General features: G+C 38.6%; 4 protein-coding genes across 12 annotated transcripts in view; 1 reads left to right on the plus strand and 3 right to left on the minus strand.

Annotated features, from left to right (window-relative positions):
- The window catches only part of galns (galactosamine (N-acetyl)-6-sulfatase), a 30265-nt gene extending 26545 nt beyond the window's left edge, over positions 1-3720 (minus strand). The window contains exons 1-5 of one of the 2 annotated variants that reach the window (XM_017404770.3): positions 3598-3720; positions 3167-3357; positions 2888-3011; positions 1716-1790; positions 1500-1602 (exon numbers count right to left, since the gene is read on the minus strand). In XM_017404770.3, the coding sequence (XP_017260259.1) occupies positions 1500-1602; positions 1716-1790; positions 2888-3011; positions 3167-3295 (431 nt within the window). In that variant the 5' untranslated portion in view covers positions 3296-3357; positions 3598-3720. Of the gene's footprint in view, positions 1-1499; positions 1603-1715; positions 1791-2887; positions 3012-3166; positions 3453-3597 lie in introns of those variants that run through there. The other variant, XM_025002875.2, reaches the window with a different exon arrangement.
- On the plus strand, positions 3666-5532 carry trappc2l (trafficking protein particle complex 2-like). Its single transcript, XM_017404813.3, has 5 exons — positions 3666-3808; positions 4092-4264; positions 4627-4714; positions 5220-5299; positions 5377-5532. Exons 1-5 carry the CDS (start codon positions 3776-3778, stop codon positions 5420-5422), a joined length of 420 nt encoding a protein of 139 aa, XP_017260302.1. The 5' UTR covers positions 3666-3775; the 3' UTR covers positions 5423-5532.
- On the minus strand, positions 5529-10728 carry pabpn1l (PABPN1 like, cytoplasmic). Of its 3 annotated transcripts, XM_037979795.1 has the most exons (7): positions 10438-10728; positions 9367-9469; positions 8305-8431; positions 7642-7709; positions 7461-7567; positions 7265-7352; positions 5529-6197 (listed from the first exon to the last, which is right to left on the minus strand). In XM_037979795.1, the coding sequence occupies exons 2-7, from the start codon at positions 9400-9402 to the stop codon at positions 5868-5870; spliced, it is 756 nt and encodes a 251-aa protein (XP_037835723.1). In that variant the 5' UTR covers positions 9403-9469; positions 10438-10728; the 3' UTR covers positions 5529-5867. The 3 variants fall into 3 exon arrangements, with proteins under 3 accessions (XP_037835723.1, XP_017260285.1, XP_024858651.1); XM_017404796.3 differs by lacking the exon at positions 9367-9469 and having other exon boundaries at positions 10438-10727; XM_025002883.2 differs by lacking the exons at positions 9367-9469; positions 10438-10728 and adding an exon at positions 9229-9366.
- Positions 10729-12168: 1440 nt separating this feature from the next.
- cbfa2t3 (CBFA2/RUNX1 partner transcriptional co-repressor 3) overlaps positions 12169-22547 on the minus strand; it is a 51376-nt gene continuing 40997 nt past the window's right edge. For 4 of the 6 annotated variants that reach the window (XM_037979793.1, XM_017442063.3, XM_017442039.3 and 1 more), the window contains 3 exons: positions 21492-21545; positions 19745-19935; positions 12169-18657 (listed from right to left, as the gene is read on the minus strand). In XM_037979793.1, the coding sequence (XP_037835721.1) occupies positions 18271-18657; positions 19745-19935; positions 21492-21545 (632 nt within the window). In that variant the 3' untranslated portion in view covers positions 12169-18270. The remainder of the gene's footprint in view (positions 18658-19744; positions 19936-21491; positions 21546-22547) is intronic. The other 2 variants (XM_037979794.1, XM_017442056.3) reach the window with 1 other exon arrangement.

The following is a 22547-nucleotide window of genomic DNA, read 5'->3' on the forward strand; positions in this document are numbered from 1 at the left end:
AATCATCAAAGTTAAACGAAATAAACATTTGAAATATATGAGTTTGTATGTAATGTATGAATATAATATACAAGTTTCACTTTTTAAATGGAATTACTGAAATCAATCTACTTTTTCATGATATTCTAATTTTATGACCAGCACCTGTAATGCACACTTATTAATGCACATTCCAAGTTTTTCTAATGTTATGCAGACCTATTTTTGATATTAGTAGGATCAAAAGACCTTTAGTTATCCTATGGCCAGACACTTTTTAGATCATCATAACAGTGATACACTTTCATCACAAGCCTTTGGGATAAATCTTGTTACTTATTTTATTAGAAAACTTAATCAAAGGGAGCATTTTAGATTCATAAATTACAAGCCACAGAATCGCACCTAGATTTTACTGATATTTGTAAAAAAAAAAAGAGTTTTTGTGCACTCATTTTTAATAGTTTTGGGGTGGTGTCTGTAAACTGAGGCTTGATTACAGGTGGAGCATTCTCATTATTATGGATCCTTTTTTTTTTACTACTTTAGAGCTAAAGTTCCCAAACTTTAAAGCTTTCAATCCACAAAATAACAGCAGCAGAAACTTAACTTGTGGCCCCAACTATCCATGAGTAGCATTGCAATAAAACCAATTAAATAAGGACATGATGAAGGTGCCATTTTTAGTACAATGTCATTTTCAGCTCCAGTATCACTGCTTTTGACTTGCAATCTTAGTAAGTAAAATGTATTTGTATAGCACCTATCCCAGACAATAAAATCACAAAGTGCTTCACAAAGACACGAATATAAAAAAGTGAGATAAGAGGTTGCAGTCTCGTTAAAAGCCCGTCTGTATAATAATATCTTTAGCTGCTTTTTAAAAGAGTCGGTGGAGTTCATGCAGCGCAGGGACAGCAGTAGACATTTCCAGAACCTCAGGGCCACAACCTGAAAAGCCCGATCTCCACGAGCTTTAAAGTGAGTCCGTGGTGTCACTAACAATCTCTGATCAGATGATCTTAAAGTCCGAGAAGTCTGGATATGTATGTATATATTGTTAGGGTTGACTGAATGACTATAAATTGTTTATAAAATGTCCTTTTGCTGTCTTTTCCTGCGAACATTTAGTTGTTAGAGAACCTAAAAGGAGAACAGGCATACACTTTTCATGTATTTCTGCATTTATACCAACGCAATAAATGTTCTACTTGTGAAAGGTTTTGTGAAATATTTAAGTATTACGCCAGATTTTATTAGGTTTCTTTTTTTTGTCTGTAATGTTGAACAGAAAAACAAGCAAAAATATACACAATTGTATGTTTTGAGGCCTGTGGTGGAAATAATCCTCTATAACGTAAGTGGCTCAATGTACAATCCTACAACTCAGAATCTAACAGATCGTTTTAAAACTTCTGAATGTTTATGGGTGTTTTTATTTTCAGGAAATGATTTGAATGTTGTTTCAACCATTGATTATGATTAAAAACAATGAATTAATTCAGAGATTAGGAGCTCACCACTTGCCAACTATCTTGCTGACATAACCTTTTTTCTTCAGCATCTGAGGCAACAAGATCTCATCTTTGGAGATTCCGCCCACTATCTCCTGGGGTGTAAATGCTACAGAAAAGGCAAAATATTAAACAAAGATGTATTATTCAAATTTTACCATGACGGTTTTTGTACACATTGCAGGCAAAGTAGTCATGTGCACAATGTGTGAGAGAGTTTACCGTTTCTGGCGTGAGCGTTGGTGGTGTAGAAACCGTTTCTGACAGGCAGCCTCCCAGTGAGAAGAGCAGCTCTGGCTGTGGACAAAACTCATTTTAGGATTTTTATGTTGTTTGTTTAATTTCTTTTTTTGAAACTGACAAACAATTCCTCCAAATATGGAGAGGTTAAACTGAAAATCACAACTTTTTTTAATCTTTCCAATACGTAAAACAATCAATGCAGTCAGTATAATTCTAAAAAAAATAACAGTCACTACAGGATTGCATATCACCTGCTGCCTTGCTGGCCAAAATTTTGAATAAAGGTCTTGCAAGATCTTATAGAGCTCAGAGTATTTAATGAGGATGACTCTCAGCAACCACCACACCGAGTTTTAGCTCAGTATCTGTAAAACTGACTAGGTTATTATCATTTTTGTGTTCGCTAATGAACATAGTTTTATTTTGTTTATCTTGTGTCATGTGAAACTTGTACGAAGGCCCAGTTTGTGCTGAACAACAAGGTTTTTCCACCCAACAACATTCTCCATGATGAGAACAACAATGCTAAACTGGTTTGCCTGTTTTTCCCACAAGTCACATGTTTAAAACAGATTCATTATGAATTAAAAAAACAACAACATATCCTCCAAAGAAGCCTGAGTTGTCGAGCAGCTGAAAACCTAAATTGACAGAATAAAGAAACTAATAAATACTCTTGCTGCTCTCGTTCTATAGCTGTAATATTTGCGTTCTGGTTTGTTTGAAAACATTTCACAAACCTGTTTGGGAATAAGGCTAAACCAAGATCTATGTATTTTATTATAAGTATTTGTTTTTAACAGATGTGATTCAATGCAGTTGTGTCGACTGAAATAAAAGAATTAAAGTATGTTTCATTCAACAACACTTGATGTTAGAGCTGGTCATGAAAAGTCCCACAAACTTTATTCTAAATCAGTACTGTTTCATTTTACTTTTGCCCAGGTTACCATGCTGTGACCCTGGATTTATCGTGATACACTTTCACAAAAATTCAGCTGCAAATTTTGACTTTTTAGTTACGAATGGTCCGTTGGTTCATTGCTGTAAATATGAAGCAATCAACATGCATTAAGCAATAAGGCTAAAGCTGAGATGAGACAGGAAGTGTTGATTAAAATTCTGTTTTGGGAAGTTTTCTGCTGACTCACATGGGGAACAAAGTGGGTTGGCGGTGTAGAAGTTAGTGAAGAGCATGCCCTGAGCTGCCATTTCATCCAGATTGGGGGTCTCTTTGGAGGGCTGACCCAACACCCCCAAGTCCCCCCAACCCATCTGAAAAAACAGAGGAAGACAGTTAACAGCAGGATCTTCACAAGGAGCTGACAGACAAAACAGCTGCTCCTCTATACAAATACATAAGTTAAAAAAAGTGAAAGGCAGAGCAGATGTGATGAAGTTTTAGGTAAAAAAAACAAGAAATGTCTTACGTCATCCATGAGCATGATGATAATGTTTGGAGGTGAAACATTTGGTAGCTTCTCTGCCAAGGAGTAACATATTAATGAACTAAAGAGAATCAAAGTTGGCGCAGACATCTCACTCACGGCTGAAGTCATATGAGCACCAACATCCAGGAAGTTTTCTATTTTGCTTTCAAGTTCCTCTTCACGTGCAGCACCTACGCATAGGAAGTAAACGCATTTAAAAGTTTTCAACAGTTAACTTAGAGCTTTAATTCATTTAAACTCATATTAGCATTGTTTTGTTGTCGAAACTTGTCAGCGTAGTACACATCTTGTTCCGCGACGCGTTTATCAACCGCTGATAATTTTTATACTTGTCGTGTCTCAAAAAAACTTTTGACAAGCCAAAAACAATGACACGCAGGTCAAATATAAAAGTGAAAACTTAAACGTACGTCACGTGTAAAACTTTATGTATCCTGCGGCTAAAACTGACTGATAATGTAAAGCAAACATTTCAAATCAAGCCAAACATTAAAGTTGATCCGACGAGATGCTCATTTTTCCGTGGGCACCTGAATACAACGTGTCACGTGACGTCAGCTGACAGCTTGAAGGAGGAACACAACTAACATGGCGGTGTGCATCGCAGCTTTCGCTAAAGAGGTAGTGATTGCTTGCTAAACGTACCCGTTTTTGGATATTTTTTAGACATATATTACATATTAGTGTAAGGTTTTAAGTTAAGCGTTTCCAGTAAGTGTCAGTTTTCTGATTGTGTGAATATGTTCAGCAGTTTAAAATATATAGCAAAAATGCTAACTTTAGCATTATGCTACCTGCTGCTAAATCGTATCCAATTTTTCTAGAGATTTTGAACGAGGTGTTTAAAGATGGTGCCTTTAACAAGTCATTTTTGTGCCTGTTTAACTTTTTGTCTTTTTGTCAGAACTACCCGCTGTATATCCGCAGTGTACCCACTCAAAATGAGCTGAAGTTTCACTACACAGTTCACACTTCTCTGGATGTGGTGGAGGAGAAGATCTCAGCTGTAGGGAAGTCTTTAGGAGACCAGAGGGAGCTTTACCTGGGACTGCTTTATCCCACTGAAGACTACAAGGTGTATCCTTTATATTTATAAGTCAAAAACATCATCTTTATATTACTGGGTGTAAGTTTTGGCTTTTTTTTTAGCAAAATGGAAACAGAACATCTTAATAAATCAGATGTATGAATAAATATAACCTCTGTTGTTAAAATAACTCCTTACATGCATCAGTATTGACATGTAGATCACAGCATTGCTGTGTCCTGTAAAAAGCTTATTATATAAAATATTTCTTCAGAAAAATAAAAGGCAGCAGAGGCTCTGATTATGAGTGGTGATCAATCTTTTTTTTCCTAAATGATCAAATTAACAGAAAAAACAAAAACAAAAAATTGGAAATTATTGCCATCTATATATCCTTGACTGGGAGAAACAGATATGGATATGTAACCAACTCCAAGGTGAAATTTGTGATTGTTGTGGACTCATCCAATACATCATTGCGGGACAATGAAATAAGAAGTGTAAGTTGAATTTGTCGAATGAACACAAAATGTAGACCACTGAGTTGTCTATTTCCATAATCTTAACAAGTCTGATCAAGTGTCAGCAAAAGTCAAAACTTTGCTTTATTTTCCATTGAAGATTTTTACTCATTTCAGCTGATTTTCATTTGTTCTATATGAAACACTTTTGGACATCCATCTACTCAAACATATGCAACATATTGTCAATAAGAACATTTGGTCTTTCAGACCTTTTTTACTTCCTTATGGAATATTTTAGCTGTGTACTTAAAATTCTTTAGTGTATTCATGTCACAGAAACTTAAGACTTGATATACAACTATTCAGGTCCAGTGAGATATTTGTACAAGTTTCCCCCCTCGTGTTTAAGACTTGAGAGGATAAAAAAAAAAAAATGCTGGATCAAATGTGTTGTTATACAAATCCACATTTTTCCTTGCCATTCACATTTACAAAAAATATCTATATTTACACAGCTTTTACCTTGTATTTATTCTTCCAGATGTTTAGAAAATTGCACAATTCTTTCACGGATGTAATGTGCAACCCCTTTTACAATCCTGGGGACCCGATTCAGTCCAAGTAAGTTTGTCGTGTTCTTATTTAAAACACAATCTACAGAATTTGACAGCATTTTGAGATGTTTCTTGTTTATCCAGGGCTTTCAATGGGATAGTTTCTGGAATGATGGTACAAACTGGCTGACCTCCCCCTCCTCCTCCTCCTCATGTTGAGCATCCATTGTATATATCCTGTCCTGGTTACGTGTCACTTTAATTTCTGAAACACTGTAAATAAACTGAAATATTGCTGAACATGACTACGTGTTTATTTTATGAGCACTGAATCATTGTTTTATTTAAATCACAAAGCAAAGACTTTATAATAAGGTACACATACGTAGGTAAAATATTAGACAGCAACACACAACATTCCCATCACTTAGTAAAAACAGAAGCAGCAGCATAACAACTTGTGTCCCATGCATTCACAGCAACAAACTTGACCCAGTCAGCTTTTGTCACATCTCACCTGGATGAACAGTTGACACAGGTCAACTTAGTACATCACAGGATAAAAATCAATAATGCCTAAAAGCATTTACAGTTTAAAATCTGTCCCACCTAGCAGAAGTGAATTGTGGGTAGTGCTAGCGCTGCTGAGGGTAGTTTTGTCCACTTGACGCTGCCCCCACTTCCTCTGATGGTGGAGTGATGAGAAGAAGACATGGGTAACGTTTTGCAGTTTGTTCGTGGTAGTCCATGTGTCCCCACTGTCTCTTTCCCACTGACGGTCCTCCGTAATAAGGGTGGGGAGACTGGTGCTGAGGTCTCGTTGACTGGTATCGGAATCTGCCCCGTGAGTTGTTTTGGTACCTGGGAGGACGGTAACCACGTCCTCTGCCTCTGGAGTGACCTCCTCTGTGTCCTCCCCGGTCTGTGGTGCTGATTCCTGGGAAGTTGGTTCTCTTAGGCAACACCTGAGAACCGAAATGATATGTTACAATTTCAGTTATTCACTTTTTTAGAAGTAGTGGAACCAAAAAAAAAAAAAAAAGTCAAAAGCAAAATCTGAGCTTTTCAATTTACTTAAAAAGCAATTCAGAACCCTTGGTGTGGCAAATTTCTATTTGTAGTCCTTAAGCTCTGTACAATCTGACTGGAGTCTGCATGTGCCAATCAAAATTCAATGGACACCTGCCAGTGCACAATCTGATAAGACTGGAAATTAAACCCCAAGGTGGAGAGAACTGCTGTAGACACATCCCAAGTACATTTAATAAGCATTTTTGAACTTTTAACAGCTTGCATACTAAAAAGGACCAAGTTACAAGATCTGGCAGCTCAGCCAAAATGGCGATAAAGAATATACATTTCTGTTAAATATGCAGCTTCCCACCGAACAAGATCCAGAGTTTTTTGTCAAAATGAGGAATGTTTACAAAGAGTTAAGGAATTCAATAAGACTTCTTGTAAAGACAGAAGCCATTATGGTCTTTAAAAACAAATAAATAAATAAACATACCAGACTTATGTCACCTCACCAAAGCCATTTTACTGTCAAATGCTGACAAATTTAAAAAAAAATTAATAAAACAAAACTTGCTTAAAGAGGAAGCCAAGAGGAATGGGAAAACCTTAAAACGTTTCAAGTGTTTAGGATTATTCTCACAGTAACCAACATGGCTTCCGTACAGTTTGTTTATACTTAACTTTTAAAGTTAACAAATCAGTGAATTCCTACCAGACATAATCAGAGTTTAGCACACCTTCCTGTATCCTATTCAACCAAATCAAACGTGCATCCAATTACATCTGAAACGTATAGACAAGTAAAACTGTCATTCTTTAATCTTGCTGTCATTTTTGATAATGTGTAACGTGAAGAAAGTCTTCTCCCAGAACAGCATCTGCTCTTCAAATAGATTTATTAGGTAATCTCCAGCCTAAGAACAGCTCCTTCTCCCCCCTCACAATTAGTTTCTGAAACATAAACCAAGTGACATTACTGCTGCTCAAGACTTTTTACAAGTTTGGTCAGTTTTACCTTGAGAACTCTTCCTCTGAACAACGTCTCATGCAAACCAATAGCACTCTGCACAGAGTCTCGATCAGAGAATTCAATGTAAGCAAAGCTGTGAAGGAAAGAAAAAGCAGCAAAAAACAAATACACATGAATGCTTGTACATGTAGACAACAGCCAAACATTAAAGGCAAATATATATAAAAATAATAAACCCTACCCTTTGGGATGACCAGAAAACCTGTCACACAGGATGGTAACTCTGTTCACGGGACCACAGCCGTTGAAATGGATCTCCAGCTCGTCTGCAGTAGCTCCGTAATCTACCTGGGATTTATTCAGCGTGTCAGACCAGAGTTGTAAAAATATGGATGATGAAACGACAGATACAGAATCCTTACATTTCCAACATAGATTGATCTGTTGTCTGCATCCATCCGCTCCTCAGGAGTCATATTGTAAAAGGGTCCTGCGACGAAGGGGAAATAAAATAAACATGCAATGTAAAAAAAAAAAAAAAAAAAAAAAATCTCTACACAAAGCTTCTCTTGTTTTGTTGACTGCCAGTCAGAAAGTCAGTGGTTCAATCCCTCGCTTTTCCATGTTGCACTGTCCTTGGGAAAGACACTGATTACTTCCACCAAAATATCTGTTCATCATGTTCGACAGAAAGGGGGAAAAAAAAAAAAAAAAAAAACTCTGGCTACTTTAATTGCATTTCTGTTCTATGAATGAGCCCACAGGAATGAAAAGATGAGATCTACAGAGACAGAAAATTGCCACAGGCAGCAAGACAGACACTTCTGGTTCTCTGCAGCTCACTGCTTCGTCTCATTGGGCAGTGATGAGGCACATGTGAACACTTGTGACCACAGCAAAGCGTCCCAGGTGTTAGCCAGATGGCAAAGAATGTGGTTATCTCCTTTGACTTGAGGCTGCAGAGCTACACACCTGGCTAAACAAATATGTACATTCCTCATGCCAAGCCCCTACTAAAAGCATAATCAGTATTTAGTTGCACATCAACAAACCATTTTGTGTAGAAGACACGTGAACTGCCTCACCAGGTCGAGGGCTGTTGGTTAGGAGCTGCATCTCCTCCACGTCGTATCGGTCATCCTCCTCCTTAAGTTTCTCAGTCTCTTCTTCCATTTCCAGCTCCTGAACCCTGGCTTTGATGGCCATCAGCTCCTAAAACAAACAAAAAAAAAGCCCTTTAACCCCAGGTGGGCTAAACTGAACATATTCAGTAGCTTAAAACCTCACTACATGCGCCGCAATTTATTAGAACGTAGCTAGTTGCAAACAAACTTTGAAAACCTCCTTCAGAAAGGCGGCAATCATGATGCTGCGCTTGTAGTTGTTGTCAAATATATGTTAGCATCAAGTACCCACAATGATCCTATCACTTATACCCAGACCACATCCTGGATGCAGAGATGGAAGACCACGCCACAGCCTTGACACTGATGGCGTGCTGGGCTCATAGCCTCAGCATGTCCTGTCCTGCTTTTAATAACCAAATCACACGGGTGTGCATCGGCTCTACATCATACACACAAATCTATCTGTTCAATAAGCCTGATAATTCTACAAATGTTACTGTTCTTCATAACCGTTTGGCTGAGATTAGAAACTGGATCACATCACATTTTCTTTAACCAAAATCAGAGTAAATCTGAAGTTTTCATTTTTGCACAAACTCAAATTCTAAACATGTTGAAGTCTGCAGTTCAGTCCAGTTACTACCATTTAATATATCCAAAATACACCTTCTGTCCCGGTCCTCATTTTTGAAATCGTGATGGCAAGCTCTTGAAAAAGTGCTTTAACAACTGAAAACCTTCTTTTCACGCTTCAGTTTTACTTTAATGCTTTTGCATTGCTGCATTTTAATTTATGACCGTTTGGTTTTATCTGTTGTGGCAATTTTATGTGAAGCACTTTTGTTATTTTGGTTTTAAAAAAGGTGCCATAAAAATACTTACTCCCCCATATTCCACCCAGGACCTCGTTAAGCGGCAACCATGAGCTTTAATATGGACGTTTTGTGCATGCTCAAAACAACCACTGACCCATTACACTTTATCACACATAATGAGGAGCCCACTGCATCCCTATCACACCTCTGAAGATCCCACCAAAAACCTGGTAAAGACCATCCAGGTACTGGTTGAGTTTTCTTTTTTTTTATGTCAGAGCAGGGTCATCATCCACGGTGAAGGGGGCCTAAAGATGAAAAAGGGAAAACGTGATGAAAAGAGGGCACAAATATGGATTATGTGCACACTGACAGGGGTCCTGATTGTTTTGAACATCATAACACAAACATCTCTCCAGTGCTGCCTGCCCTAAATTGGCTCCCTGTTTACTTTAGAACTGATTTTAAAGTTTTCATTATTGACCTATAAGATCCTGAATGGGCAGGCTCCTGTGCAGACCTCTTGCAGCCTTATGTGCCCTCCAGGTCCCTTAGATTTAACAATGATTTGGTTTTAGCCGTCCCCAGGTCCAGATTCATATTAAACAGGCCTCAACGCTTGGTGCTTTAAGTCTCATATTAAGACATTTGTCCTCACTGGCTTTTAATACAGCATATGAGTTTACACTGTTTGCATCATTTGAATGTGGGTATTTTATGTCTTATATCTATAATTGTTTATATGGTTTCTTGTGTTTAGCATTGTCTTACATATTTATTTTGTGTGCAGCACTATGGCTGACAGCAGTTTTTATATATGCTGTGCAAATAAATTTGATTTATCAAAACAAAATTTGAATTTCTTTGATGATGACCTACAAAAATAAAAAGCTATGCTAAACCTCTGCTGCAGGTTTGTTTGGTAAAAGACCCATTTACTGCATGTTTATAGTAATAAATTTGTTAATTATCGAAATTTCCCATACCTACTGGCCTAATTTACTATTAGCAGCCACATGTTTTGAAACTAATATTTATTGCATTTAATGTTTGAACATTACCAGCTTAAAAGCAACACAATTATCTGAAAAAAGCAAAAATAATTGACGGAAAAGCCTGTCCACCTAACGCTGCAGGCTGGGCCCACAGTCCCCCTGCATTGTCCTCAGCAGCCTGATGCTAACTGTGTAGCTAGCTAGTTTTAACGACCCGCCGCGTGGAAATAAACACGCACGGCCCGTTTTATGTCACCAGTAAAGAAATTTAAAAAACTCACAGGGTCCTCCGTGAAACGCTCGCCCTCAACGTAGCGGTAGTCCAGATGATTTTCCGCCATGATCCTCCTCACTGCTCAGGCATAATATCTGCACAAACCCGCTGCAGCTTCCCCAGTCGAGAAAAAAAAAACAAAAAAAAAAAACAAGAAAAAACGGCTACAAAGGAACCTCTCACCGGAAGGAAACGAGCTGATGGTGAACAAAGGCGACAACTGACAGCATATGAGGTAAGCTAATAGATATCACCTGTGTGCGCGAGAGACGTCATCACGCGCAGGACTGATTGACACGGTGATGCTGCGCACGTGACGGGATGCTGGAGGGAGGCGAGCTGCCAGGGCCGCATCTAAAGCTTCTGAGGGCCCCGGGCCACATTCAGAAACACACCAAAACCTTGTAGCTGTTTAGGAGTTATAGTTTCAGCTTCTGTGTGTTTTGTAATTAATTCATAAAAACAGTAAAAATGTAACAAATAAAATGGTTAACAAGTGTATTGCACGCATCCAAAGCATGAAATCCCTCACATAGCAGTCTAAAATACTCATCTAGAGTTGGAGCACAGACAAGGTTTTCACAAAGGGGTCACCTGATCTTTGATAACATCACCTCAATAGGGATCATCCCCCGACCCATAAGGTGTCCTGTGCAGCTTGGCATTTCTATGTTAATGAGTTATCCATTCAGGACAGGCGTATAAAAATAATAAGATTTATCAGATTTGTCTAAAATTTTAAGTTTTACTTTTTTTTAAGATACAATGCAATGTGTCACATGACCAGAGTTTACCCATGTGTGTGGCTGTTGCATTATGGGTTATATTCAACATGGATGAAGATAGAAAACATACAGTCCCCTAGTTAATATTTGCATAAAGTCAAAGAGGCGCACATGATGCGTGTTTCTTTTTGTTCATGATGCTGTCAATATTTTTACAACGTTTCAGAAAAATGAATGTTTGAACAACATCTGATTAAACAATTAAAAAAAATACTTGAAAAAAAGTCAGAATTGGTCAAAAACAAGGCAAAGTAGTTAAAAATAAATGTAATATAAAGATATTGTTACAATTTTATTAGGTTTAGTGTGAATATTGAGTTGCTTTATGGCTTATGATAATGTTTTTATGTAATTCCTGTAATATATTTAATGGTTGCGTATGCTTTTGATGCATTTAGATTTGCTGGTATCATAAAACTGAGAGTGAAATGATATGATGAAATGTGTATAATTTGAGTCTGTTAGTGAGTTGAACAACAAAGACAGATCTTTTTTCTGGAGTTTTTATTTTAGAATAATCCTTTCATTTAAAGGAGGAAAAACACCAATGGGAGTGATGAATACGTCATTTCATGTTTTAATTACACAGTTACATTGTTCAACACAGACAATAACCTGAATTAGAATGTTTTACAGCTTCACACATCCAACAGAGCGAACAGTTAAAAAGCAGTATAGCAACAGGGAGGAAAGCATGCAAGAAATAAATACAAATCAGAATTTAATTCCTCTGGCACAGTTTACTTCATCTAAAAATGGCAACAGGACTGTCGGAGGAGGGGTATGAAACAAAGCGGGAAAGATCTTGAAACCTTTCCTACAGAAACATGTTTTTTTTCTGTAATAATGTATTGCACAATACAGTATAGAATGCTTCCCTACACATATAAAACCATAAACCCCTTTTTTTCAGTTTATGTAAAGGTTTAAACAAGACCATCCTGAGCCATGGCTTTTTTTTTTTTGTTTGTTTTGTTTTTTGTTTTTTTTTTTCTTTTTTTCTCTTTTTTGGAAAACAAGTGCTATAGCCACCGTTTGCCACTTTAGTTTTCTGGTTATCGGAGGAAGGATGTGTCACCGTCACATCAGATGAGCTCTGAAGCTTCACAGCAGAGCTCGGGTTGGGACAGAGAGAGGCAAATGCCATCCTGCTTATATTCGTCCTCTCTAAGCATGTGTTTTGCCCATATCAGCTACACGGTTAAAGAAAAACTTCGGAGATCCTTGGATGGTAATCACAACAGCAGAGCCCTGATGTATTTGCCATCTATATCTTGGGAAAAAAACAGAAATAATATTGACACCACAGCACAGACTGCAAACAAACATCTTTCTGATCTTTTGTATCCTGATTCCAAGACAAAGACTCTCCATGAAGGAAAGTTTGCTCTTTCCTCTACAGCTTTTAAGATTTCAGCCTCTTATCCCACACAGTCCTAGAGAAGATTTCCACTGCAGGGACAAAACGCAAAACTCCTCAACAGGAATGAAATCCAAAGAAGAAAGTTGTATTTTGGTCATCTTTAAATGTTCTGTTGGGTTTGGCTTTGTTTAGTTTATCTGAGGGGCTTACTCGCAGACAAGGAGGTACACACAAAGCACTCAGAGCTGAATGGAACTGTCATCACAATGTTGTTTTGATGTGGATGTTAAAGAAAAAAAAAAAAAGCAATGCTTTATTATTTTTTAAATCAATGTGCCACAATTGTTCGTCTGGGATGTTTCATTAAAGCTCTGAAGATTTCAAGTAGTTTGCACAGAGACATAAAGAAAAATGTGTTTCTTTAACTAAAACACACAAACCAGCACAAAGACACACACACACATACTCATCACACATTCATTTTTTTTATCTCTGCAAGGCTTTGTAAGAACACACAATTGGCAAGCTTTTTCAAAGGAGTTGCTTCTGTTGTTTAAAGAGCTGCACTACTCAATATGTAGTCAATAAGTACTTTGATTGCTTGAGTAAGAATTGTACATGACTGAAATGCAACCAGTCTCTTCTTTCCTCAACGCTGAGTGTGTGTACTTCAGATACTTTGGCTGCAAAATATATAGAAAATTTATCGACAGGGCAATATCAAAGTGTATATCAATATTGCCAAAGACTGCTTGGACTGCAATAAATCCATTACAGTTCAAGTATCATGCATTCACTTTCTGCAGACTTAGAATACATTTGGTAAAACCAACAGACTCTCACTGGCTTTGATGCCCACACCTGGTTTAGATGATGGTGATGACAGAAGAGAAAGTGAGGAAAATGTTGGTTTATTGCAATATTAAACAATATTGCATGCCATACGCTGTTCTAATATTGTGCAGCCCTACTTTGGTAGATAGGTGTAGCTAAGCTCTAAGCTTTATTACTAAATGTAACAACCATACAACTGCAAATTCTGAGTACTTTGGTTGGTGCCTTTACAACAAATGGCACATAGTGGTTGGTTCTGTATTCAGTTTGGTTTTAAGCAAGACTTGACTGTGTCTAAATCCAAGTATGTTTGTCAGTTTTCCACATCACGAGTAATGACAGTTCCTTTCAGCGTGATCATCTATGATTAGTCAGTGTCCATGTCTGCTCTCAGCCCAGCTTTTTAAAGTCCAGGTCAGCCTCTCCTGGTGGTTAGCTGTATGCTCACAGGAGGTAGCTAGTGTCATGAAGAGAGGAGAGGTTAGAAGGGGGGAGTGAGGAGCGTTTGTGGTGAGGAAAAATTAGGCATCCGGGGAAACGAGGCATGTTACACAAAAAGGACTGAGGTCAACACTATAACACGATAATTATACACACATACATAAATGCTACACAAAGACGTGGGGGTACCTTGCAGCTTATCTCCCTTTTGAGTTTCAGGTCTCAGTTAGTCTAAATAGTCCACAAAAATGAACCTGTTTCAGATTAATAAGGAACAAGTATGTTTTTTGTTTTTTTTTTCCTCCAAGTTTGGTCCAAGTGTAAATGAGGCCAGCCATGTAGGGTTTTACAAGGATCAGTATAAAAGCTATTACCCTAATTTAATAACAGAGTTTATGAGAAAGGCTTAAAGTACAAAATAATAATAATAATAAAAACAGACTGAAAAAGGTGACGCGGTTCTCCTCTTCTGGAAATTTGCAACCTATGATCAAATTACATTTTATTCAAAAAGTATATGAATAATCAGCCAAAAAGCTTAATTGCAACTTTAGAATATTACGATGACCTTTAATGGTAGCTTAAAGGACTAGTTCAGATCTTTCAAAAATGGTAACGGTATGAACAATTAGTATCTTATTTGTTGGAGAAATAGTTTAATTCTGACCAAGTTCACAGCCTAATAGCTAGTCTAAGCTATGTCATTTTCAAAACAGACTTTTGCCGTCTTAAAATAACTTAATTATCAAAAATTATTCATGAAAATGTTATTTTATAAACTTTTATGGTGCCATGCTGAGGTTCCAGCAGTGGTGGACAAAATTTACTGCTGCAGGAAAAGCAAGGAGTAGCATTCAGTTTGTTTATCTATGACTACAAATTACGCAAATTACAATGTGTGCTGTTTGTCTGCAACTCCCAGCTTCAATGAAGACTCACAGTCAGTTGTTTTTGTTAAACAATCTTGTCGACACTTTGCTGGTTGGGAGGTTGTGAAAAGGTTCATTGGTGGTTAAAACCATTTTGAAATTCAGGAGGGGTGTGTGCAAATTCTAAATCAGTGAGTTAGGATAGAGAATAATGTTCTGCAGAAATATCCTTGACTTTTAACATTGTGTAAAATGTACATAAATATAACTAGCCTACAAAGAAGGTGGCAACAGGGGTGGCAAAATATTTTTTTCCGGTGGCAGCTGCCCTTATGTGCCACCCCCTAGAACTGCCACTGCAGAAGTGCTACAGCGAGCTGCTGCATTTTGTGCTTGTAAATAACCACATATTTATATGTAAATAACTGTGACAGTGGTGTAAAGGTTTATAAAATAACCTTCGTATAAAGCACTATAAAAACTTTGAGACTGAAGTTGTTTTAGAACAGCAGCAATTCACTTTGGTCTTAAACTCACATGGACTGGCATATAGCTTGTCAGTTTGATCAGAATTACACTCTGTCTACAACAGGTAAGATATTAGTTCCCCATAACCTTTTTCATAATATCCCACTTCAAAAGATCTGAACATTAACACTGGCATTTCATATTATCCTGCAGCAATGGCTAGTCCTGCCAATATCAATTAAAGGTACCCATTACAAACTATAAAATCAAACATAAAAAAGGTTATCCTGAACTATATTAAACGGTGCAGTTTGAAAAAGTTTACTCCAGTAGTTTTCCTGATATATTGATATGTAATTCTGAAATGTGGGTATGCACTCAATGTAAACAAAGTACTTTTATCTGCATGATTTGCTGAACAAATGTGAGCAAGAATACTTTGACAGCAAAAATATCAGCTTTCTCGATCTCAAACAGCTTTTTCTTGCAAACAAGGAGTCGTTGACCAGTGCTGACCTATTTTCAGTCCCTACATCTGTTCTCATAGCTAAACGGATGCATGTGGTAGTTGGCATCTAGACACAAATTTTGTTTGCTAATTTTTAATTTCAGGACACATTAACCATTAATATGAGAAAAACATTGTGCAAATTTTGTTTTTTGCTTCATGATTCTTTTGGACAGGTCTTCATCATGTTGCAATGAGTACCTTTAAACCTACACGCACAGACTGATAAGGACCAAGAGAGAGGATCGCTACAGTTACTACAGTGGGGCTTGAGCCAAACAAAACGTAAAAATAAAAGAAAGAAAAAAATTCCTAAATCTTTTGTTTAGTCCTTTTATGTATGCTGAAGATACTTTGCCTCTGTCACCAACAGGTTCCTCAACTTAGACTCACATGACACTTTATTTTGAAAGATTTAAACGAAAGTGTTTAACGTGTTTTGATGGGTGAAGAATTTTGAGAAACAAATGCACTGTGAGAAAATCATATTCCGAACTTTAAAGGTTTTTGTTATTTGGCAAACATATTTTTGGACCTTTTTAAATACTATGTACATTCACATTAAGTTACTGATGTTACTTTAAATATATCTATATGTATCTATATTATATGACACCCTATGGGCAGTTGCTGAGGTTCCATTCAGTAGCTGAATTCTCTTCATATTGCACCTCCGTCCTCTCACTGTCTTACAATGCGAGCAATACAAAATATTCTACAAGAAGGGGGTTTTCATCTCATTGATATAGATACAACAATTCAAAGAATAAGTACAATGTGGAGGCTTCCTTTTCTAAACAAGCATCCTTGTTCTGTCTTCACTACTCAGCCCAAACTTAGATGAAAACAAAAGGTAAACAACCCAAAAGCAAAGTCCATTTTTTGGATATACACAAGGGCAGCACATGTGGCATCAGCAATAAAGGACATTAATGGAAAAATGAGAGGAGGAACAATATCTACAAGCAGGTTCAACCCTCCCCGTGTGTCTGCTTTGTGGCTCTGTCCAAAGCCAGCTTGGGTTCGGGACAGACTTGAGTCAAGTCATTGGGGAAGAGCGGCGTGGAAGGGAGGTGTGGGATGGGGGGAGGTAGAAAGAGAGGAGAACGATGTGTGCACCCCTCCCCCTTTATTCTGTCAAATGTTAGTCGTGCTTTGGAAAAAGGAGGGAGTGAATGTAAAAGTAAGAGCAATTCCTTGAAATATCTCCTCATTTTTAGCTTTAAAAAACAGCTTACAAACAATCTTCCCATATGCAACACCTTCCAAAATGTTTTCAAGCTTGTGTTGAGGTTTTTTTTTTTTTTTTTTGGCAGTTCTGTTGCCGTTAAATGTTTCTTCGTCTCCTTTGAGGCTGTGTTCTGTCCTCTCTTCCGTTCACAGAAGAACCACACTGTGGCAGGGTTTCCATCAGTTACGAGAAGTCCTTCCTTGTAGGCAAATTCACAGCATTGTCCATATTCACTAGTCTGGGCCATCACTGAGGAGTCGCCATAGTTTTTTTTTTAAATGTCCGAACTGCAAGAAGCAGCTACAGATCCAAGCAGGTCACAGTTTTTTGCCGGACACTGGGTCATGTTCTGCAGCTCCTCCAGGCCCGATCCTCTCAGGGCTGGCTTTTCTGCTGAGGAGGTGTTGTTGCTTTGCGTTTGGTTATAAGATGAGTGCTTCTCTTCATCGCTCACGTTTTCACTTTGGCAGTGTCATACAAAGGTTTGGATCAGGTTATTTTTGATCATTTTTGAATTTATTTGGGTTCGTTAGGGTTGCAGAGAGGTGAGTCCGGTGTAGATTTTCTTGGCTCGCTAGCAAGGTAGTTAGCAGTTTAAAACTAATTCATTTTTCTCAGCATCACTATTATTCTTTATTTAGAATATTTGGACTTGTCTTTGTTTTCCCTTAAAGCCAAAAAGAAACCTTTAATAAATACTAAGCTGTGTTTCTGAGGAATTAATCACATCAAGGCTTTACCCCTTCCCTCGAACATTTGAAAAGAAAAAAAAAAGGTTATGCTCTTTGCCCTGTCTTTGTTAAAGACTAGAAGTGCCACAGCGAGCTGTTTGGACTGTTAGTGCACAGCTCGGGGCTGGTTGCTGTTCTTCCATTAGTGCTAAATTAAAGGGAAATCCTATCCAAGTGTTAATTGGCCTAGTCATCCCTCATCCATGCTGCCTTTTCACAGCCCTTTTCTTGCGTCCTTACGTGGACGACATTTACAGTGCTTGTAACTGAGGGCACATCTTCAAGTCAAAGCTCAGCAAACACATTTGATATGTTTCTATGACGAGATAACAGACACTGCAATATGCATGCTTAACACTACAATGAACCCCTGGCTGGAATCTTTGTATCTGTGGCTGTGGTTGGAAAAGAGGCAGAAAAGGTTAGACAAGAAGAAGGTGAAAAAAATAAAATAAAAACGGTGTGTTAATAGCAAATTATTTTTGAAAAGTTTGTGAAAAATTAATTGGGGGTAGGAGGAAAGGGAGCAGTGTGCAATGGAGATTCCTCAGTTTGGTTTTGTGTGGAGTGTGGCCACTGTCATTTCAGTGTGCGCAGCAAGGAGCAGACGTCAGCGAGAGGTGGCGTCCAGTAGGGCGGGTGTCGCTGGAGTTGTGGAGCGAGAGGCACTGCTGGAACTGCTCTCTTTGGGGCTGGCAGAGACGCTTCCGCTGCCGCTGCCACCACCCCCCGTGATACTGCTCTGGCCCACTAGGGACAGGGGTCCTGGAGGAGAGCTCTCAGAGTGGGTCGGGGGTGCACTGGAGGACGCCGACGAGCTGGAGGAGGAGGGGGTGCCTAGAGGGACGCTGCTGCCCCCTGGCAGCCCCTGCAGGCCCTGACCGCAGACGTGGTGGTGTTTCTCCCAGTCTTTGTGTTGGCAGAAGGAGCCACAGTAGCGAGCGGTGTTGCAGCCGCTGCATGTCTCACTGGCTTTCCTCCCACAGTTCCAGCAGCTCTGGGGGGACAGTAGAGACAGAGCAGGCTGATTATAAATTGCAGTTTCTTTGTCATTAAAACATATTTAAATATTTGAAGAAGTAATGTTTATGGTGCAGTTTATGTGCCCGGTCTTCTGTTTTTGGTTACACTCGACATGGGGATTTTTGGCCCAAGACAACTGATTTGTATTACCAGCAGGTGGTGGTCATCTGCTCTGTAATGGTCTGAGCCTGGAACTCTGCTCCAACCATCTGGATCTGTCTGCTTTTATTCACACAGACAACTGGGGCCTGTACTACTAAGCAGATTCAACATACAGTTTATGTTTTAATTTTTTTAATTCATTCTAAAATTTGGAATAAGCTGGTTATCAGCTCAGTATGTCCAAACAGGTTTTACACCTTCAGGGTTTTTAAAATCCGTCACGAAAGGCGAAGGCGAGAATGTTTCTGTTCATCTCTGTCTGTGTTGTTTGTCTGTACCAGCGGATGGATTTTATTTAAACTACATCTACAACTGATTAAGTTTTGGAGTGTCAGCCTGATTCAAGATGGCTATCACAACTAATCAACATTAGTCAACATAGAAATGGCTATAACTCAATCGGTTTTACAGATATTGAGCTAAAACATGAGTGGTAGTAGTTAGGACTCATTCACAACACATACTCCGAGCATGACATCTCACAATATGGCTTGAGAGTGCACATAACATTGCTGATGTAGATTCTCAGTCATCTAGGACATGGTAAATCCAAAAAAGGTAAAAACCAAAAACAACCGGACTTCTATTCTGTAGTTGAAGATGTTTTGCTTCTCATTTGAGGAGCCTTCTCAATTCAAAAAACTCATATCTCAACTTAAGATGATCCTAGTCTAATACCCTGGAATGAAAGGTGGTTGGTCATATGTATTTCTTCAACTAATGCAAGGCTTTCAATGTTTTTTATCATGTCAAGGCTATAAATGTTGAATAAAAACAAATTGTTCAAGATTAACAGTTTTGTAATAGAATAGGATACAAACTGGTAGGTATAGGGAACAAGATGACCCCAGTGAGTAGTGAAGGTTAGGTGCAAAGTAAAGGGTTTCTGTGATACTCACTTCACTGGAGTCTTCCTGCTGGTTGATGACAGTGAGTGCATCCTCAGAAGCTTGTCTCTTGGCCTCGGCCAGCGCCCTCTCCATTTTAGACCGTTCGGCAGAGATCATCTCATGAGCCTTCCTCTCAGCATCTGACACAGCCTTCTGCAGCTCTGACATGGCCTGCCGCTTCACCTCATTCACTGCCTCCTCTGAGAAACACAGAGAGAAGGGACAGAGGGGCGTTAGTGCTTATGGCTGCTCTGCCACCCTTTATTAAGGGCCATTAGGCTTCCATTATGTTGCAGCTTAGCAAACAGATATACTACATTCAAGACTTAAAACAATCAGCCAGAAGAGTTTAATGATTACCTAATTTTATTTGTTAACAGAAGCAAATGTTGCCAACTTGGAGGTGCATTCAACACTTTCAGGTACTCCGTTTTGATCTCCTAATGAATAAACTGTTTGACAGAATTTGCTGCAAAGTGTGAATGAATTTCCAGCAGTTAGCTCTAATATCTCCACTACAGGACTTCCTCCAATGGAGACTTTGTCTCAGGCTCTTTGTGTTCTTCTAACATAAGCACTCTGCATGAGTGAAGAGGTTTTTATTTTTCAAGAGGTAAGTGTGTAAACTCCTTCCCAGGAGGCAGACTAAAACAAATTTCCATCTCCGTTTGACACATTTTGCCATCTTTCATCTCTGGCACGAAGTGAATAGAGAAATCTACAGCACGTAATTCCTCAAAGGTTTTTATTCACCTGTGAAAAAGGTTGCCAAATATACACGAGTCGTTAATCAAATGCTTATGTAGCGTGTTGCGCTCCCCAATATGAATTCCTAATTTTCTTTAAAAAGACAGCAACATTTTCAAAAAAATAAATGATACAGCTTGCTCTTCCTCCAGATGTGCAGAGTAAACAGAGGTACATAAAGACACAAATAATGCTCATACAGAAGGACTGCCAGGTGTGTTAGACCAACCAAGGAGGCGAGGCTGATTCAGTTCTCTCCCCATTTCCTCCTCGCCATGTTTGTCTGAGAAGAACCTCATAAATACCTGTCACTTTTCCTTGCCGCTCCACTCAGTTGTTTCAAACTACAGTGCCAAAAAAAGACTTGTGCACACATGGTTGTATGCTTCTGTTTCATGTGAACTTATATGCATGTCTCTGCTTGATGCTAAAAAAAATGATATTTTATAAATCCTGTAAGCACACAGTCACACTTCTCAAGGCTTTCCGTCATTCTGTCATCCCTTCTCTACCTTTACGCTTCATTTCTGCTCCTTTTTTTTTCTTCTTTTTCTTATACCCCCACCAACACCCCTTTTCTTTTTCTTCTCTCCTCTGCAAACACAACATGCATTATTCCAAGCTTCTCAATTATCTGGCCTAATGCATGCACCACTAAGATTAGTTTGCAAATTTAATTAATTCTTATCAAGGAGACTGCATAGCAGATGCTGGGGCAATTAGCACTTAATGGAAAACACGGGGGCAGCAATATTAACGTTTTAATTCCACAGAGATTTGGCAAGTCCCTGAGATGGGTTATTTCTGTCTGCTTTTTCGCACTTCAGATCTTAGTTCTCAACCCGAACCAGACCGGAGAATACGTGTCTGGTTTTAATTAAAGGCAAGAGGTGCTTGCAGCTTTAGGAGACCTGGCTGCTCAGATAGAGGTGACACATACAAACACATATATTTTTATATGCACACAAACACTGAAGGTGAGATCTTGGGAGTGAGATATGTTACTCACCCTGCTTGTTTTGGAGGTGCTTTAGTGCTGGGGAGAGCGGGATGCTTGTGGTACCTGTATGAAAAACAACTGCAATTAAAAGAGCCTTTTCTGCTGGTGAAAATGCAGCACAGTGTTTTGCCGACAGCAGCAGCATCTCTCCTCCGCAGGGTATTGGAGTATGAGTGCAACATAATAGTGCTGGGACTGAGGTGGAACCAGGGCTGAGCCAGACGGCTCTTGGGATGGGCTCTGTCTACTGTGCAGTATACTGGAAGGCCCATGCAATGCAGCACTCCCACCTGCTTCCCTTTGGCTACATTCAAAATATGAGTCCAAGTTACTTGAGTTTGACTTGCATCAGTCATAAATTTAAAGACTAACCCTTTCTGAAAGAATTGGTATGTGTGAAATGTAAATAATAACAGAATGCAGTGGTTTGCAAATCTCATAAACCCATATTTTAGTCACAATGGAACAGTAAATCTGACTTTCAATCTTGTTCTTTGAGCTCAGAGATTTCTCCAGATTCTTGAAACCTTTTGTTGATATTATGAACTGAAGATGATGGGATATTAAATGACTTCATAATTTTCCATTGAGAAACATTATTCTGAAATTGTTCCACAATTATTAGATGCAAATCTCTGCTCTGGTAAATGTTCGCCCGTCATTACTTCTGAAAGATTCAGTCTCTCTAACCTGTCACCAAACAATTTAATTTCTTGCAAATGCTCTTCTTGCTGTTTCTTCTTTGTGCCACATACTTTTACAGTCTTTTGTTGCCTCTGTCTTAACTTTTTTGAGATGTATTGCTGCTGTAAACGTAAAAAACGCATTTTTTAAATTTTTTAAAAAAGGTACAATTCCCTTTTTTAATATTTTATATGTTTACTATGTTCCAATTGGGGGTTGTATAAAATGTGATTTCAAACAAGGTGTTTGAGAATGTGAAGACCTGTTAAGCTCCACGCTGTGCTGCTGCGGCCCACCGTAGGCCCTGTGACTGCATTTTCACTGCAGCTTTAACTGCAGTGGCCTTTCATAGTGGTGACAAATGGAGAGCATTTAGCCCGA

This window comes from Kryptolebias marmoratus, linkage group LG15 (assembly GCF_001649575.2).
Source record: "Kryptolebias marmoratus isolate JLee-2015 linkage group LG15, ASM164957v2, whole genome shotgun sequence".
Classification (NCBI taxonomy): Eukaryota; Metazoa; Chordata; class Actinopteri; order Cyprinodontiformes; family Rivulidae; genus Kryptolebias; species Kryptolebias marmoratus.

Bases quoted from the DNA above. Each gene is read 5' to 3' on its own strand.
- trappc2l (XM_017404813.3), top strand. From the start codon at position 3,776: ATGGCGGTGTGCATCGCAGCTTTCGCTAAAGAG. The intron at 4,265-4,626 runs GTATCCTTTATA...TGGGAGAAACAG, and splicing joins CCCACTGAAGACTACAAGGT to ATATGGATATGTAACCAACT. The intron at 5,300-5,376 runs GTAAGTTTGTCG...TTGTTTATCCAG, and splicing joins GGGGACCCGATTCAGTCCAA to GGCTTTCAATGGGATAGTTT.
- pabpn1l (XM_017404796.3), bottom strand. From the start codon at position 10,497: ATGGCGGAAAATCATCTGGACTACCGCTACGTTGAGGGCGAGCGTTTC. The intron at 7,710-8,304 runs GTGAGGCAGTTC...CCTTCGTCGCAG, and splicing joins AACCAACAGCCCTCGACCTG to GACCCTTTTACAATATGACT. The intron at 7,568-7,641 runs GTAAGGATTCTG...AATAAATCCCAG, and splicing joins GATCAATCTATGTTGGAAAT to GTAGATTACGGAGCTACTGC.